This window comes from Hoplias malabaricus, chromosome 16, assembly GCF_029633855.1.
Source record: "Hoplias malabaricus isolate fHopMal1 chromosome 16, fHopMal1.hap1, whole genome shotgun sequence".
NCBI classification, from domain to species: Eukaryota; Metazoa; Chordata; class Actinopteri; order Characiformes; family Erythrinidae; genus Hoplias; species Hoplias malabaricus.
Genome location: NC_089815.1, coordinates 25,455,161 through 25,470,356, shown reverse-complemented (window position 1 = coordinate 25,470,356; position 15,196 = coordinate 25,455,161). Strand labels below are relative to the sequence as shown.

The 15,196-nt window shown below is 42.2% G+C and overlaps 1 protein-coding gene across 4 annotated transcripts; it reads right to left on the bottom strand.

Moving 5' to 3' along the window:
* Positions 1-800: 800 nt before the first annotated feature.
* On the bottom strand, positions 801-11,927 carry socs7 (suppressor of cytokine signaling 7). 4 transcript variants are annotated; one of them, XM_066647329.1, is made up of 11 exons: positions 10,502-11,927; positions 9,246-9,527; positions 8,901-8,965; positions 7,892-7,996; positions 6,493-6,624; positions 3,328-3,473; positions 3,018-3,186; positions 2,784-2,912; positions 2,274-2,409; positions 2,044-2,177; positions 801-1,302 (listed from the first exon to the last, which is right to left on the bottom strand). In XM_066647329.1, exons 1-10 carry the CDS (start codon positions 11,542-11,544, stop codon positions 2,057-2,059), a joined length of 2,328 nt encoding a protein of 775 aa, XP_066503426.1. In that variant the 5' UTR covers positions 11,545-11,927; the 3' UTR covers positions 801-1,302; positions 2,044-2,056. The 4 variants fall into 4 exon arrangements, with proteins under 4 accessions (XP_066503426.1, XP_066503428.1, XP_066503427.1 ...); XM_066647331.1 differs by lacking the exon at positions 6,493-6,624; XM_066647330.1 differs by lacking the exon at positions 7,892-7,996.
* Between the last annotated feature and the right edge of the window lie 3,269 nt (positions 11,928-15,196).

Here is a 15,196-nt window from a genome sequence, read left to right as displayed (position 1 = left end):
GGAAAGTCATCATAATTAGCATTACAAATGTTTCAGCATGTTGTTTACCACAGATTTCCATCAGAGAGGTCTAGGATTAGGGATCTGAATCTCAGATATACTTGGCGCAGAAAGAATATCAGTTCAAATCACAGCGGCAAAAATTTTTGTCTACATTTTCAGAGGTAATGATAGCTTAATTTAATCTATAAATAGCATACAAACAGGACACTTACTTCTTTAACTTACTCCGTCTCATGAGATTTTAACAAAATAAACATAGTTTTTTGAGTTGTAGATTTTATACAGTAAAACCTGTAGCAACAATAAGATTGGTAAAGTGCAGAACATCTACCTCCCCTGAAACAGATTTCTGCTAATCATATGCTAGCTGTTGTTGTAAAAAGTTGAGGTTTGGATCTTACATTCTCAAGGGTTGTTTATATTAATCTTATGATTAGGGCTAAATTAGTATTTATCGGTAGCATCTGACACGCAGTTATTATTACGGCTTAGAACTGCACTTCCTCAAATGACTATCTTTCTCACAAGAATACAACATGCGTTTGGAAAACAATGCTAAATATAGACCTCTGGTGAAATATAGCATTTATAGTTAAACCCCAGTTCGTTTATCCTTTGTTTAAAGGATATGGATGTATAGTTAATCGTCCCTAATGATTTGTAGCAATGCCAGTGTGTGCCCTGTGACTCTAAAAACGAGAACCCATTTGAATAATAATAATAAGTAAATAAAAAAGCATCAATGTTATTGTAGTATGTTTCATACTGTAGTCATACCTGTATTTTAGTAAGTGGAATTCAGAAGCCCTTTTCATTTTCACTCTCTTTTACTGAAAAGACAGTTCATGTGGCCTGTTGTCAGGCTGAGGACATTACAGTAGAGGTAATGGAGAAATAAAGGGGACAGCAAGATAACAGGGAGAGAAAGAAGAACCAAAACAAAGGAAAGTGATTCACGAATGTGTCCAGTTTAAAAACTCCATTTTTTCCATGAGAAAGCTACAGATGGAGGTTTATGTCATAACTCCAGATCACATCAAATGTTCTATGTGTTTAGTTTTCAGTCCTGTGCCTGTCCAGACTGCCAGATCAGTCTCTGGATATAATGCCAGTTTCAAACGGACAGAACTCCAGCATTCCTTCCCCCTGCCTCTGTCTTCTTTTTGATCCAGAATAAGAAGAGGGACAGTTCCTATGATGTTCATTGGCTTCTGCTGGAAGACTGATGGGGAGTTAGGGCAGAGCTATGCACCAGCAGTGTCTATGCGCTATCCCATCCGCTATCCATACACAGAACACCTGAAAACATACGATCACAGTTCAAATTATGTTATTAATACAAACCTCAAAAGTCAGCCTTAGGCTCTTTTTACACCTGGCATTAACATGCATCCTGTGTGATCTGATCATAAGTGGCCGGCATAAGTACAGGCAGGAAGTGGGTAAAATTTCAATGCTGTAGGAGCTTGTATCACCTAACCTAATAATTTCTGTTGTCTCCTGCCAGACTCCAGTGTTCAAGTGCATCATGCCCCTGCTCTAGTGGAAATGGTGTCAGAAATCTAATCAAAAATGGTCACCTGAGACATATATATTAATGCCAGGTGGGAAAAGAGCATTGGTTCATTCATTCATTCATTATCTGTAACCGCTTATCCAATTCAGGGTCACGGTGGGTCCAGAGCCTACCTGGAATCATTGTGCGCAAGGCAGGAATACACCCTGGAGGGGACGCCAGTCCTTCAGAGCATTAGTTGTTAGATTAATTTTACATTTCACATGATTGATAATCATAATTCCAAACACACGATTTAAAGGATATTATTAAATGAAACAGAGGTCTCTATGTTTTGATAAGTACTGTATATGCAGTCGCCCTATGAAGGACTGGTGCCCCTCCAGGGTGTGTTCCTGCCTTGCGTCCAATGATTCTAGGTAGGCTCGGCACCCTCCATAACCCTGAACTGGATAAGCGGTTACAGACAATGAATGAATGAATGTGCGGTTTTGCTTTATGATGTATGAATTCTTAGAGCGAACCTGGCTCTTCCGGCTACGTTTCAGACTCTGGCTCTTGCTCCATACCCGCCATCTGGCGCATGCCTCTGATTGACAGATACATCTCTTCCTCTGGGTCATAATAGTAGAACTTTCTCAGGTAGACAATGAGTGGTCTGGTGTGGAAAGATTAGAAATCAGAGTGTCAGTGCAGTGTAAGTAACACAAGGGTTAGAGGGCAGTAAGGCAGCACAAGTGAGAGAGTGTAGTACTTTGGGAGAGGGAGCTCTTGAATGTGATCTATACGGACGAGCTGTCGGATACAGAAGCGGCAGAGATGCTGCAGGGACTTGACATTACAGAAGCGAGAGACTGGATACAGCAGCTGCACTGGAGTTGGTGGTAGTCCTGAAAGACACAGACCAGACGTTAAGCCCTGGAGCAGAGAGAAGACTGAAGTAAGGCCACTGCGATAGGAGTGATAATGCACTTGAATACAATTAAATAAATGAAATTACTTTAATAATAATTTTTACTGGAAAATTCACTTTATTGGTTTCTTTAAGTTAAAATTTTTCTACCAGGAAGGAGATGCAAATCTATCCAAAAATGTATGGCCTAGCCATTTGTTCACATACAAAATTATGAATTAATATTTCATATAATGCACATATGTCATGTACAATGTCCATAAAATATACAACATCCAAGTCAAGTACAAAATATCCATCATAATCAAGATGTTTATACAAAATATAGAAAATATACTGAAAAAGCATTACCTGGGACACGTGACCGCAGGAAGTAAAGGAATTTTCCATTCTTAGAATGCATGATGGCACGCTCAATGAACTCCACCACAGAATGGCAGCGGTCCTCAAACTTTGGATGGCACCATAAGCTGAAGGTCCCTGAACGTGGAACAACAAATATTGTCTTTGTATATATATATATATATATATATAAACCCTAATGAGGAAAGTAAATGCATCTAAGATTTGCATGCCATTTTTTACCTCTGTAATGTTCCATTCGTGTGTGGTGTGTGACCCCCTGTGAGCGAAAACTGAGACTGAGTATGTATCGGGGATCTGAACTGTCCCGCACCAGAAAAGAACCATCAGGCTTCCCTTTTAGCTTCAATTCAGCATCTTCCCAGTTCATTGGCCCCCAATACCAGCCACACTGGAAAAAGAAGCAGACCAAAGTTTTCCATGCAGGTAATTCCTAATGATCACACACAGCAAAATCACCAATGATGAACTGATAAACATAGTTTTAAAAACTACACATGACCTTTGATTTCTACACAGTATTTCACCGTACCCTCTCTAATTCCCTTAGGCTAGCTGTAAAGCTGCTAGAATCAACTCCTCTCAGTGGACACAGATTTGGAGGCGGAGCCACCCTGGATGGGGGAGGGGTCTCAATTGGGGATGGCGCAGAATGAGGAAGTGATCGGAAGAAAGCATCTGGAAAAAAAAAGTAACATTTACATATATACAAGAGGCTTTTATTTCTCAAGATGTCATAGATTTATGTTATCTATGGCCTGTATGTGCTATATACATTGAATTGTTAATATAGTTTCGCCACCAAGAAACTAAAAGATCATTAACAATGGCCTAATATTTACTGCCACCATTGGTCCCAACAAAATACAAGAGTGACCTGCTAGCTAGTTAATGTTAGCACTAAAACATTTACTCCTACCACTGAATCTGCAGACCCTACAGAGTAAAGACAACAATTGTACATAGAATTAGCAAGACATCATAGATGTCACTGTGTTTTTTTGTCAATGTGTATCAGCAATTAAACATCCTTCTTGCATCACTGGCTCTGGTTTTTGTTATTAAATACATTCAAGTGCAAGCTGAGACTTCAAACACTCCAAGTATACAGGTTTCTTCAAATTTCTGTATTGTACAGTCCATCTACATGCTGCTAAATACTGTCAGATTGCTAGCTGTGGTATATGTGTTAGCCAGCCTCTCTGATGCAGGAAAGAAAGTGCACATTTTAAGCTCCTCTGCTCCAGTGTTGAGTCACCACTGCCCCACATCAGCTGATCAACAGTGGAGATCTCATCTGTGGGAAGTCCCTGGGAGAGTATCTTACTCTCACTCTATGGTCTGTGCAAAGTACATGTTTAGAGAAGTGCAAAGGGGCAAATCCTCTGTGTGAGTAGTGTGTGGGCTTACATTTTCTTTCACATCTTCACAACAAATGGCATTGCAAGCATGGCAAATGTATTGGGCCTGTAGCTCCTTATAATGATAGTTATACAATTTTACACCTATGAATTATGCATTGATACAATGCCAAATATAGAATCTAGTCATTTAGAATACAATTAGAGTACAAACTTTAAAACACATTATAGAGAGTCTGCAAGCATACGCAAATTTCACACAGGGTGGGGCCTACTACTTTTAACAGGAGATGACAAAACAGGATGGTACTACTGTTCTAGCACTTTTGTGAAACAGCAAGTTGTGGTGAACAAGAAGTAGTGAATATTCCTTACTCCGGAAGTTGTGTTACTGAATATATTGTATTTCACTTGTGTTTGCCCTGATGGCTTTGTTACGTACACCCACCCAGTCGTCCTCTGTGAGTGTTTTTGTTGGCAAGATGTTTCCCAGCTTGACCTTCTAGCATAGGCCATGAGCCATATTGATCATTGAGGCAATCTGTTTGTTGCATGTAACTAAACAGCATGTTGCATATGTAGCCTTTGTTCAGTTAATACATGAGAGACAGCTGGCTTTGCCCCATGGACTAAATTTAGACTGTACTCCGTACAGAAACAGAATTTCAAATCAGAAAAATTCCAAATCAACTGAGGTTAGAATAACAAACTTTTGGTTACATATGCAACTTGTTAGTTGATAAACAAAGTCATTACCTATAAGCATAGCCTTAACATTTATTAACACATTTATTCTGATGTTATCACATGTAAGATATGAAAGCCTCAATATCCTACAATTTTCATTTGATCCAGTTTGACGTTGATGTGATGAAAATGCATAGATGTTATCAAGCTTTTTACCTACACCCAACAGTACCATTATAAAATCAGACTACAATTATATATATAGTTTAAATTTTATATATAAAGGTTTAAAAATGGATACATTTTTTTTATTTGTTTTAAATATATTTTACTACATATTTATTAATTACATTGTAAACATCTTAAGGTCATTAGTAATAGAGTAATAGTAATTACAAATAGTAACAGAGATAGAAGGAGCAACATGGACCTCTTTTTTTTATTGTCTAATAGTGAAAGTGATAAAACTTCATGAAAGTGTCAATAAAAAGAATAAGCTAAGACCTGAGAATGTTAATTAAGTCATTTCATATGTTCAGGTACACACCACGTTATCACCATCTAAAAATACATTCTGTCGGTGGTTAATTGATGAAACTTGATTGTTAAATGGTTAAATGTCTTAACAAATATGTGCTGAAGCTGACAGGCATAATGTTGACTGATGGAGGAGACAAAGTAAGGTCAGGATCCGGCAAGATCTGAGGTTTAACAGTGTAGATGGATGTGGGTTAACTCTTAGGAAAACAACAAATCATGGTTGCTCTGATTATTTATAATTTGAACGTGTTTACAATCTATTAACAATTAACATACAACTGTAAACTTTTTTTAAATCTTTATATGCGTAGTCCTATTCTAAAGTGGTACCCACCCAACATTATTATCTAATAGTACAGTAATTAAACTTTCTTAAACTACAAAAATAATTAAAGTAAGGCTGCAACAGTTAGCTGATAAAGCTGATTCATGACCATCTTTGACAATTATGAAAAAATAAGTTACTCAATTATTTTTTCGCTTGTACATTCTCTGGGAGCCTTTATAGTGATATTTGCTATGTGATTGATAAACAGGGGAACATGGTACCTGCAGGCCAGAATAAAGCCATGTATGAACATTCTTCACTGGGGAAAATATTAGCACCCAAATCACTTCTGTATGCCTGTGTAACACAGAAACCCTCACAGAAGCTCTAGAGAAGTGCTATTAGTCAGTTGGTGAAGAAAATAATAGATTGATTACTCATTTACTAATCAATAGGAACAACCCTAATAGTAATACACTGCATAAGCTGAGGGGGCTATATGGGCACTATTTCACTGTATCATAAACAATAAACTGCTAAAGGAGGCACTATTACAGATCCAGCAGAAGGCATAATGTCTTGATTGGTTGCAGCCCTAAAGTAATACACAAGCTCATCCAGTCTCCAAAATGAAAGCAATGCATGCAACAGGAATCCTCAGTATTTTAAACAATTGAATTTGTTGTTTCATGAAGTGAAAGTGTTTCAGAGGGCAGAACGCCTGTCATTCAGTTGGACGATAGTGGCGGGTGCAGGAAAAAAAAGATTGTAGTCTGCCTTTATAACCAGAAAAGCTCCTTAAAACACCAAAAAACACACTGTGCTGCCACTGCACCCTTACCATTGAGGCTGAGACTATGCTGGATGGTGGCATGGAGGGGGGGAGGAGGAGGAAGAGGCAGGGGGAGAGACTGCAGGGATGCCCCCATGACACTCACTAGGAAAGGCCCAGGCTGCGGCCCACCTATATCGTCTGGAATAGATTGGCAAAGTTTCAGAGACTGGGATTATGATTAAATCAGTGACGTGCGGCAGAAAGCAACAGAACCTCACTCATGAAACTCTAAAAGGTTCATAGAGTCTGTTTGCATGTCTAGTTATATAAAAACATCACACTCTTCATGTGAACTTTACGGTTTAGAGTAGATTATCTGAGAAATGCAGTATTAATCCTGTAGTGTACATGCTTGGCTAGGTCTAAGAATGTTTCAGATTACACTGAAAGTCCTAAACACTCCATAAAAGCTGACGTTAAGAACAAACATCTCATTTAGAATGGTATTTAATACAGTTCTCTGCCTTACATGCAAAGCAAATGATGTACATGTAACATATTTTTGCTGAAACTGTCCAAACCACACAACAACTGGACAAATCCCCTCAATTAGATGACACAACATACACAGTCTGTCATCTTATCCTCTTACAGCACGTGCAGTAACACTGACAGGCCACAAATCACAGACGTCTGTAGCATGATGCAATTTGCAATTTAACCAAACACAAAGATTCGACTACAAATGCGCAAACATATACACATGCTAACTGCAATGGAATATGGATTTATGAGATGGCAAAAAAAAAAAACCATGCCAAAACACTAATTCTGCAACAGGTTATTTTAATAACCTTCACAAGTAACAAACTAGAAAACATTCCCTCAAATCGAAAACAGACAGTAAACATCCAATCATGACAGCTAATCCTGTCTTTTTCTCACCACAAAGACTTTGTAATCACACAGTGCAATCAACTGTGGGTATACCACCAGCATAGGGATTATTCCTCTTTCAATCCTAGCAAGCGCAATGAAATCCAAGATGATGGACCAACACACTCCAGAGGAACATCTTCCAAACAGCATAACCTTAAACAGGTTGGAACCTCTGACTACTTTAGCATTTGTAACAAGAGCAGCACAATTCCTTTGAGTTTTTATAGCAATTAAAGAAAGAAAATCCTGCATTGTATTTCTTCAGACGTTCAGACGATGGGAACTGATGGGAGACTGGCATGAGAGTAAGGCGGCGATATGTGGGAGATACGTGGAGAGATGGCAAGATATTTGCCAAGCGAGACATTCTGAGAATGTCAACAAAGATGGCAGATGGTACAAGATGTAAGATAAGCAAAAAAGAGAAGCAAGAGAAAGTGGCTCTTAAAAGACAGGAACTGAAAGCTATCACATGAATAATGTTGTGTGTGTGAGTGTGTGTGTGTGTGTGCATGTGTGTCTGTACCTAGCAGGCTAAGACTCCTGCGTGGAGGGGGCGGGGGTGTTGGGGGATGAGGAGAATTTCTTCCTCTCTGAGAAATATCTACATCCACCAATGATACAGTTTCTCCTTCAGTAACAAAGACAAGAAGAAAGGAAAAAGAAAGATTGCATATGGAGCTTATTTTGGACAAATAATAACTTTGAATATTTGCTGTACAATTTTGTACAAGGCTAATGTGTCAAATAAATAATACCCTCCCAGTTAGCTTTAAAGGGGATATATTATAGCATATTTCCACAGGTTACCAGAGTTTCTTGGGATCATAATTAAATAGCTGTGACATGCTTTGGTCAAATTACCACAAAGATAAAAAAAACTGTATTTTTTCACAGTTTCAGTGCATGCTTTAAATGAGAATGAGCAACTGCTGAAGTGTGAGAGAGCCCAGGAGTGAGGAGCAGAAGGTATGTTGTTGTTTTTTTTGCCATTTTCACTAGGTTTTGGCCCTCTCATATAAAAACATGTCCAGCTCTGTGACTGAAGACAAGAAAATGGGACAAATCTAAAATGTCTGCACTCTAAGTAATGTGCAGCACAATATCGTGCCAACTCAATTTATTCCATATTTATTGTGGCAACCCACAAAAAACAGACTGGAAAGTTTTATTTCAGCGTGTGTTGTAAGGCTCCAGATCCCAAAATTGCGGTGCTAATGCACTGAAAATTGATTTATTTTCATAATATGTTCCCTTTAAATTGTATGTAGAAATCATTACACATTTAACTAAGACAACAATTTATATCAAATAGACTGTTTTATTTGCCTTTTCCAATATATTTAATATGTATCAAGATTTTCAGAGGTTTAATAATTTGGTTCAGACTCATGCATCTAAAGTGATTTTCACATACTGCTTTGGCATTATTAAATAATGAGGACATCCACAATGTAATTAAAAAGATATAATATGGCATAGTGTTAAAACATGTATATTTCCTCGCCCTACTACTCGGAACATATGCTCCTTACCAGTGAAGACGGGAGTGAAAGCAGCAGCAGAGAAGGCACTTTGTGCCCTTGTTAGTCCAGGTTGGCTGGAGGAAGACAGATGGCGTGAAATTATTGCAACACAAGATGATGTAAGAACTATACTATAAATGGACTATACTGAGAACACAACCCGCATTTTGCTTAATATTAATTCAAGTTCCCTTGCTGTAGTATATGCATTAGCACAGGATTATGACGGCAGTTCTTCACTGTGAATTTCTGTAGCTCTTTGGAGTTAGATGAAAGTAAACATATTTAAAGCATAACCAAGTATTGCCGTGCCAACCAGAAGTATCCATACAAAGTTTATGAAAGAAGCCTTACCTGGCCGTGTCTTGCTCCGCATTGCTCACCCCTGACATGTCCACTAAACTGCCCGCTGAAGATATGGAGAAAGTCACCGACGGTCTCTTATCCAGCAGGTTGTTGGAGCCGCTACAGCTTTTAGTTCTGAAAAGTTTGCTCAGGCGGATTTTAAGTGACCCTTTTCTGGACTTGCCAGGCACCTTGAGTGTCTTCTGACCTCCACCACTTGCTCCCCGTGATGAGAGCACCCCTGTGATCCTCTTGGGGCTTGAAGCTGGTGTATGTGATTCTGGTGCCACACTGTCAGAAAAGTAGAATACAGGTATATTTTTGTTCATGGTGTTAAAAATAATGCTGTTTGCTCAAAGCCACATCAGTCTGAAGGTTCACTTGTGTACTTTACCCAGTTGCTCTAGTACTCTTCTTTCCGCTGGGAAAAGGGGCCAATTTTAATCATTCATTCATTCATTGTCTGTAACCGCTTGTCCAGTTCAGGGTCGCGGTGGGTCCGGAGCCTACCCCGAATCACTGGACGCAAGGCAAGATCACACCCTGGAGGGCGCGCCAGTCCTTCACTAGGTGACACATGAACACACACACATGCACTCACACACTCACACCTACGGACACTTTTGAGTAGCCAATCCACCTACCAACGTGTGTTTTTGGACCGTGGGAGGAAACCGGAGGAAACCCACAAGGACACAGAGAGAACACACCAAACTCCTCACAGACAGTCACCTAGAGCGGGGCTCGAACCCACAACCTCCAGGTCCCTGGAGCTGTGTGACTGCGACACTACCCTATTTTAAAATATTAAAGTAAAATAAAGTCTAGTATGTCTAAATGTAATGGAGGTAAACAATACTTACATGAAGGGTATACACCAGTAGTAAAATACGTACACACAAGTGACATGAGAGTATAAATTAGTGATATGAGAGGTCCTCATTGGTGGGTATTGAAGATGGCATTAGGAATACACCAGGGACATGAGGAGTAAATTAATATTATGGGGGGATCATCATAACTGACATGACTCTCAGGATACACACCTGTGACATGAGGGGCACAGACCAATGACATGAGTACACATCTCTGGCAAGAGAGGTATACACCAGTGATATGAAGAGGTAGTCCATCAGTGACATGAGGGGTACACACGAGTGATATGAGGGGGTAGCCTACGTATTAGTCACATGAAGTGTACACATTGGCAAGAGGGGTACATAGCAATGACACGAGGGGGACACAGTGACAGGTTTATTATATACCTTTTATTCTGAGAGTTTGGGGCATCTGCTGAAAGCCTGTCTTCAGGGTTGGCCTGAGGCTGAGTTCGGGGGGCTAGAGACCCTCGCAGCAGGCAGCACAGCTGTGGATCACGGCACGCTGCAGAACAAAGTGCCCCGCTCACCCCAACTGCCTGTGCTGTGAGCATGGTGGGTAAACACTTAAGGGCAAACGCTCCAGCCATTTCACCTGCCGCTGGCCCTCCGCCACTACTGCTGTCCCCCTCCTGTGATCCAGAGAGGCTCTTCTGGCCTCCACTCAGACTGTCTACCTCCTCGGATGCGAGACCCTCCAGCACCAACAGGGCATCACTGGTCTCGGTGGGGTCCTCGCCCTGTCGCACAGCTGCTGCCGCTGCCGCCGCTGCCTGACCCAGGGCACTCTGGCAGGAGCAGCCCTCCTTGAGCAGGAAGTCGGGGACGCCGGCGACCCCCAGCTGCCCGAACGTTCTCGCCAGCTCCAGCACGGGTGCATCGCTTACCCATTTTGGCCCGAGTGGAGATCCAGCGTCCGCTTCTGCCACAGGCCACTCCGATCGCTCTGTGATCACAGCGTGCCGGGGACACAGCTCGGACCCTGGGGCGTCCAGTTTGAACGCCCACGGCGGGTGCTGATGTTGATGTTGGTGTTGTCGCGCGTCTACGGCGCCGCCTTCTCGTGCGTCGCTCGTGCCGTCCGCGAGGCCCGCGACATCGTCGCGTACGTCCGACTCCCGCGGCAGGTTGCGGAACACCAGCAGCTGAGGCCCCGCCATCGCGCCTCTGCGCGCGGCCTCAGCGGCATGGAGCGCGGGGGGCGCCGCGGGCCCCGCCGCCGTCACTAAGCCGCGCTCGGGCGCCTCGGGGTTCGTTTTGTTGTTGTTGGTCGCCGTTACCGCTGCCGTCGTTTGCACTTTGCTCTTCACTATTCCGCCGTGAGTCGACGGCACGACGCCGCTCTCGTCGTCCAAGCGGCGCTCGTCCTCGGCCGCGGAGACCAGGCGCATCAAGACGAAATCAGGAGACATTTCTCGCGCGTCGTTCATTCTTCGTCCTCGGTGGCCACAGAAAGGGAGCGAGCGAAGGAGCGAGCGAGAGAGAGATCAATTGCGTTTCACATCGCCCCCCCAGTCTCGAGGCGTCAGGCTCGGCTAGTGCACCATAATGGAAGCCTTAATAAATCCGCTCTCTCGCTCGTGGTGTTGTAACCCGCTCCGCCACAACGAAATCACAACACGAACCGCTCCGGCCGCTCGCTCAACATCGCACGACCGTCACGGCGGCGCCCGGTATTTCCACACAAACGATAACAGCATTTACAGGCCGCTTCCCGAACAAAAAAACAGAGAAAAGACAACAACAGCGGGTCCTCACAGGGTCATCTATAACGCTTCATTGAACGGGCTGCTTGCGCGTCTCCGTTCACATTAGCGTCTCACACAGGCGCGCGCACACAGGCCCCACCCGCGAGAGACGCTCGGTGTTTTTTACCTACCCGTTTTCCGTCACGTGCCGCTGCTATTGGCTGGTGGGCGAGTATGACGCTCCTGCGCTAAGATGTATTTGTTTGAGCTCGGTTCGGTTTTGCGGGGAATGCTTTTGAGTTTGGTCTTGATGTGTGCTCTTACTGAGGAAAAGTTCAGGGGTCACTTTTCTTGTCTTACAAATAAATAGCAATGTCACCATTAAGTTATCTTGCTAATCAAAGAAATCAGCTTTGTGGGATCAGGTGCCCAGAATTGGTTGTATCTTAAATAAATAAATAAAAATTAAGCTACTGAAACAACAAATAATGGAGTGAAGACTTTTCTCTTGTAAGAAAAATAAAACGAACAGCAGCTAATTACCATTAGCGCCTCTCAGGGAATTAAGTTAGCCTAATTGCTGGAATACAATTCACATTAAGTTCATGGTCTTCCTTCATTAATCCCATCTGAAGCTTTTATAAGACAAGCCATGTTTTGATGGAAAATGTAATAAACATATTAACTTATATTTCACCGGTGTCTACTCTTTTGGTAATTAGTGTTATTACAGGTATGTTTATTTTTCTTGCTTTTGACAAAGTCTTGTTGTACACGGAATGCTTTGCTCTAATGGATATATTTGTGATTCCCTATCTGTTATATTTGATCAGACTTTTGCAGGGATCCTTCTGTGGGATGCAGAGTGCGTGCAGGGAGTCATCAAGATAAGGATCAAGATAATGAAGTTCACATACGCTATTTTGCTGAACATATTCATTCACCCATCCAAATAATTGAATTCAAGTGTTCTAATTGTTTTCATGGCATGCAGACTGCAAACATTTGTGAAGGAATGGGTTGCTCAAAGGAGCTCAGTGAATTCCAGCATGGTACCCTGATAGGATGTCACCTGTGCAACAAGTCCAGTTGTGAAATTTCCTCACTACAAAATATTCCACAGTCAACTGTCAGTGGTATTATAACAAAGTGGAAGCCACTGGGAACAACAGCAACTCAGCCACAAAGTGGTAAGCTACATAAAATGACAGAGTGTGGTCACTGGATGATGCTAAGGGGCATAGAGCACAGATGTCACCAACTTTCTGCAGGGTCAATCGCTACAGACCTCCAAACTTCATGTGGTCTTCAGATTAGCTCAAAAACAGTGCGAAGAGAGCATAATGGAATGGGTTTCCATGGCAGAGCAGCTGCAACCAAGGATTACATCAGCTGGTGATCTGATGGACGAGTCTGGGTTTGGCGGTTGCCAGGAGAACAGTACTTGACTGACCACATTGTGCCAAGTGTAAAGTGTGTTTTTAATAATGTTTTACTTTGATGTTTGGTGGAGGGGGTGTTATGATGTGGGTTTGTATTTCAGGAGTTGGGCTTGGCCCTTAGTTCCAGTGAAAGGAACTTTTAATGCTTCACCCTACCAAGAGATTTTGGACAGTTTCAAGCTCTCAACTTTGTGGGAACAGTTTGGGGATGGCTCCTTCCTGTTCCAACAGGACTGTGCACCAGTGCACAAAGCAAGGTCCTTAGAGACGTGGATGAGCGAGTTTGGTGTGGAAGACTGGCTTAGACTTGATTAACCTGAGTCCTGACCTCAACACAATAAAACACCTTTGGGATGAATTCGAGCGAAGGCTGTGTGCCAGGGGTTCTTGTCCAACATCAATGTCAAAAATTCCCATAAACACATTCCTAAACCTTGTGGAAAGCCTTCCCAGAAGAGCTGCAGCTGCTATAGCTGCAAATGTTGAGCAGACATCATGTTAAACCCTATGGCCCTATGGAATGGGATATCACTAAAATTCATAAGAGTGTGAAGGCAGATGAGCGAATACATTTGGCAATATACTCTATGTGTCAGGTCCTGAAAATCAAAAAAAGAATAGGCTGATAACTAAAGTCTTGTAGTGGTGGGCGGGGGGTAGAAATGGATAGAAATTATGAATTCTATCCATTGAATCTAACTCGGTCAGTGTCCTATTTAAACTATATTTCAGCACCCCTGTCAGCACGAGCTCTGATTGGCTGGCAGGTAGATAAGGTGTGCTGTGTTCTGTGTTGTGATTAGCTAAGCAACGCAAGCTCTCATTGAGACTGACCCGTTAGCCAATCAGCGCAGGGGGCGGGACATTGGGGTCAGAATACGGGTGGGAAAAACAACCGTAAGGCCCCACCCGCGCGCTCACTTCCGCGAACTGCCCGTGGTCGGTGTCGGTCCGCTCGGGCTAAGACTGCGCGCTGACCGTGGATGGAGAGGGTTTATTCGTAGATGTCAGATGTCCTGTTGTTATTTTGATGACGGCCTGTTGTTTACGAAGCGCGGTGCTGTGTGTCGTGATTCATGAATAAAAGACATGAGGCGATTTTTTCAATGCAGTTCATTTCAGGATGAGGCAAAGACTTGATTAATGCAAACATGGCTAAATGTTTATTTTCCGTTGAAATTACATTCATATACATATACAGTGGTCGAAATTATTTAAATTGGAGCACAGAAAGGGCAGTTAAACTAGGCTACAATAATCTACTGGAGGCAGGTGCATGTAAACACAAGTGTAACACTATATTTTTACCTCTGTGATTTAGTTGTGTTTTCCCACGTTAGCCATTTATTAATTCAGTTCCCACATACTGTCTTCTTCATCGCTCTTACAAAATAATTCTAAACATGTGCCAATACTGAGTTTTGTCTTCATATGGGCCTTGGTAAATGTACCTACGCTTGTGTTAGCGTCTCTGATTTATTCCAAGCGCCCCTCGCATTCTGCATTCTCTCGCTCCGTCACACGGTGTCGCTGCAAACAAAGGATTAAGCCCCATTCTGTAGAGGCGCCTGTGATAAGCCAAGATTTTTTTTTTTTGACTAGACATCGTACTTTCTTCCACAGACTGGAATCTGCCAATATCTTTAATACTTGTGCAACAGCCTTTAGGTCTGCACGATAAATATAAAGAGTTTTAGCTGTTCTCAAATGTCAAGGGCTCTAGTTTTCAGATCATCTGTAGGTTTATTGATGATCGTTTTCCTTGTGTGTAAAGTCAGGTGGAAGCTGCTTAGGTTTTTTTTTTTTGCTACAGACACTGTGGTTTACATGCCCTGTATGTACTGTAAATGTTTTATCATGAGTGTTTGGGCTCTTGTATTTTCCCCCCGAAATATAAACAAGTACACCTAAACACGCAGATATCACTGCTACATGCTCCGCAGTCTTGGTGG

Bases quoted from the DNA above. Each gene is read 5' to 3' on its own strand.
- socs7 (XM_066647329.1), bottom strand. From the start codon at position 11,544: ATGAACGACGCGCGAGAAATGTCTCCTGATTTCGTCTTGATGCGCCTG. The intron at 9,528-10,501 runs GTATATAATAAA...CTTTTCTGACAG, and splicing joins CCAAACTCTCAGAATAAAAG to TGTGGCACCAGAATCACATA. The intron at 7,997-8,900 runs GTAAGGAGCATA...TTGTTACTGAAG, and splicing joins TTTCACTCCCGTCTTCACTG to GAGAAACTGTATCATTGGTG.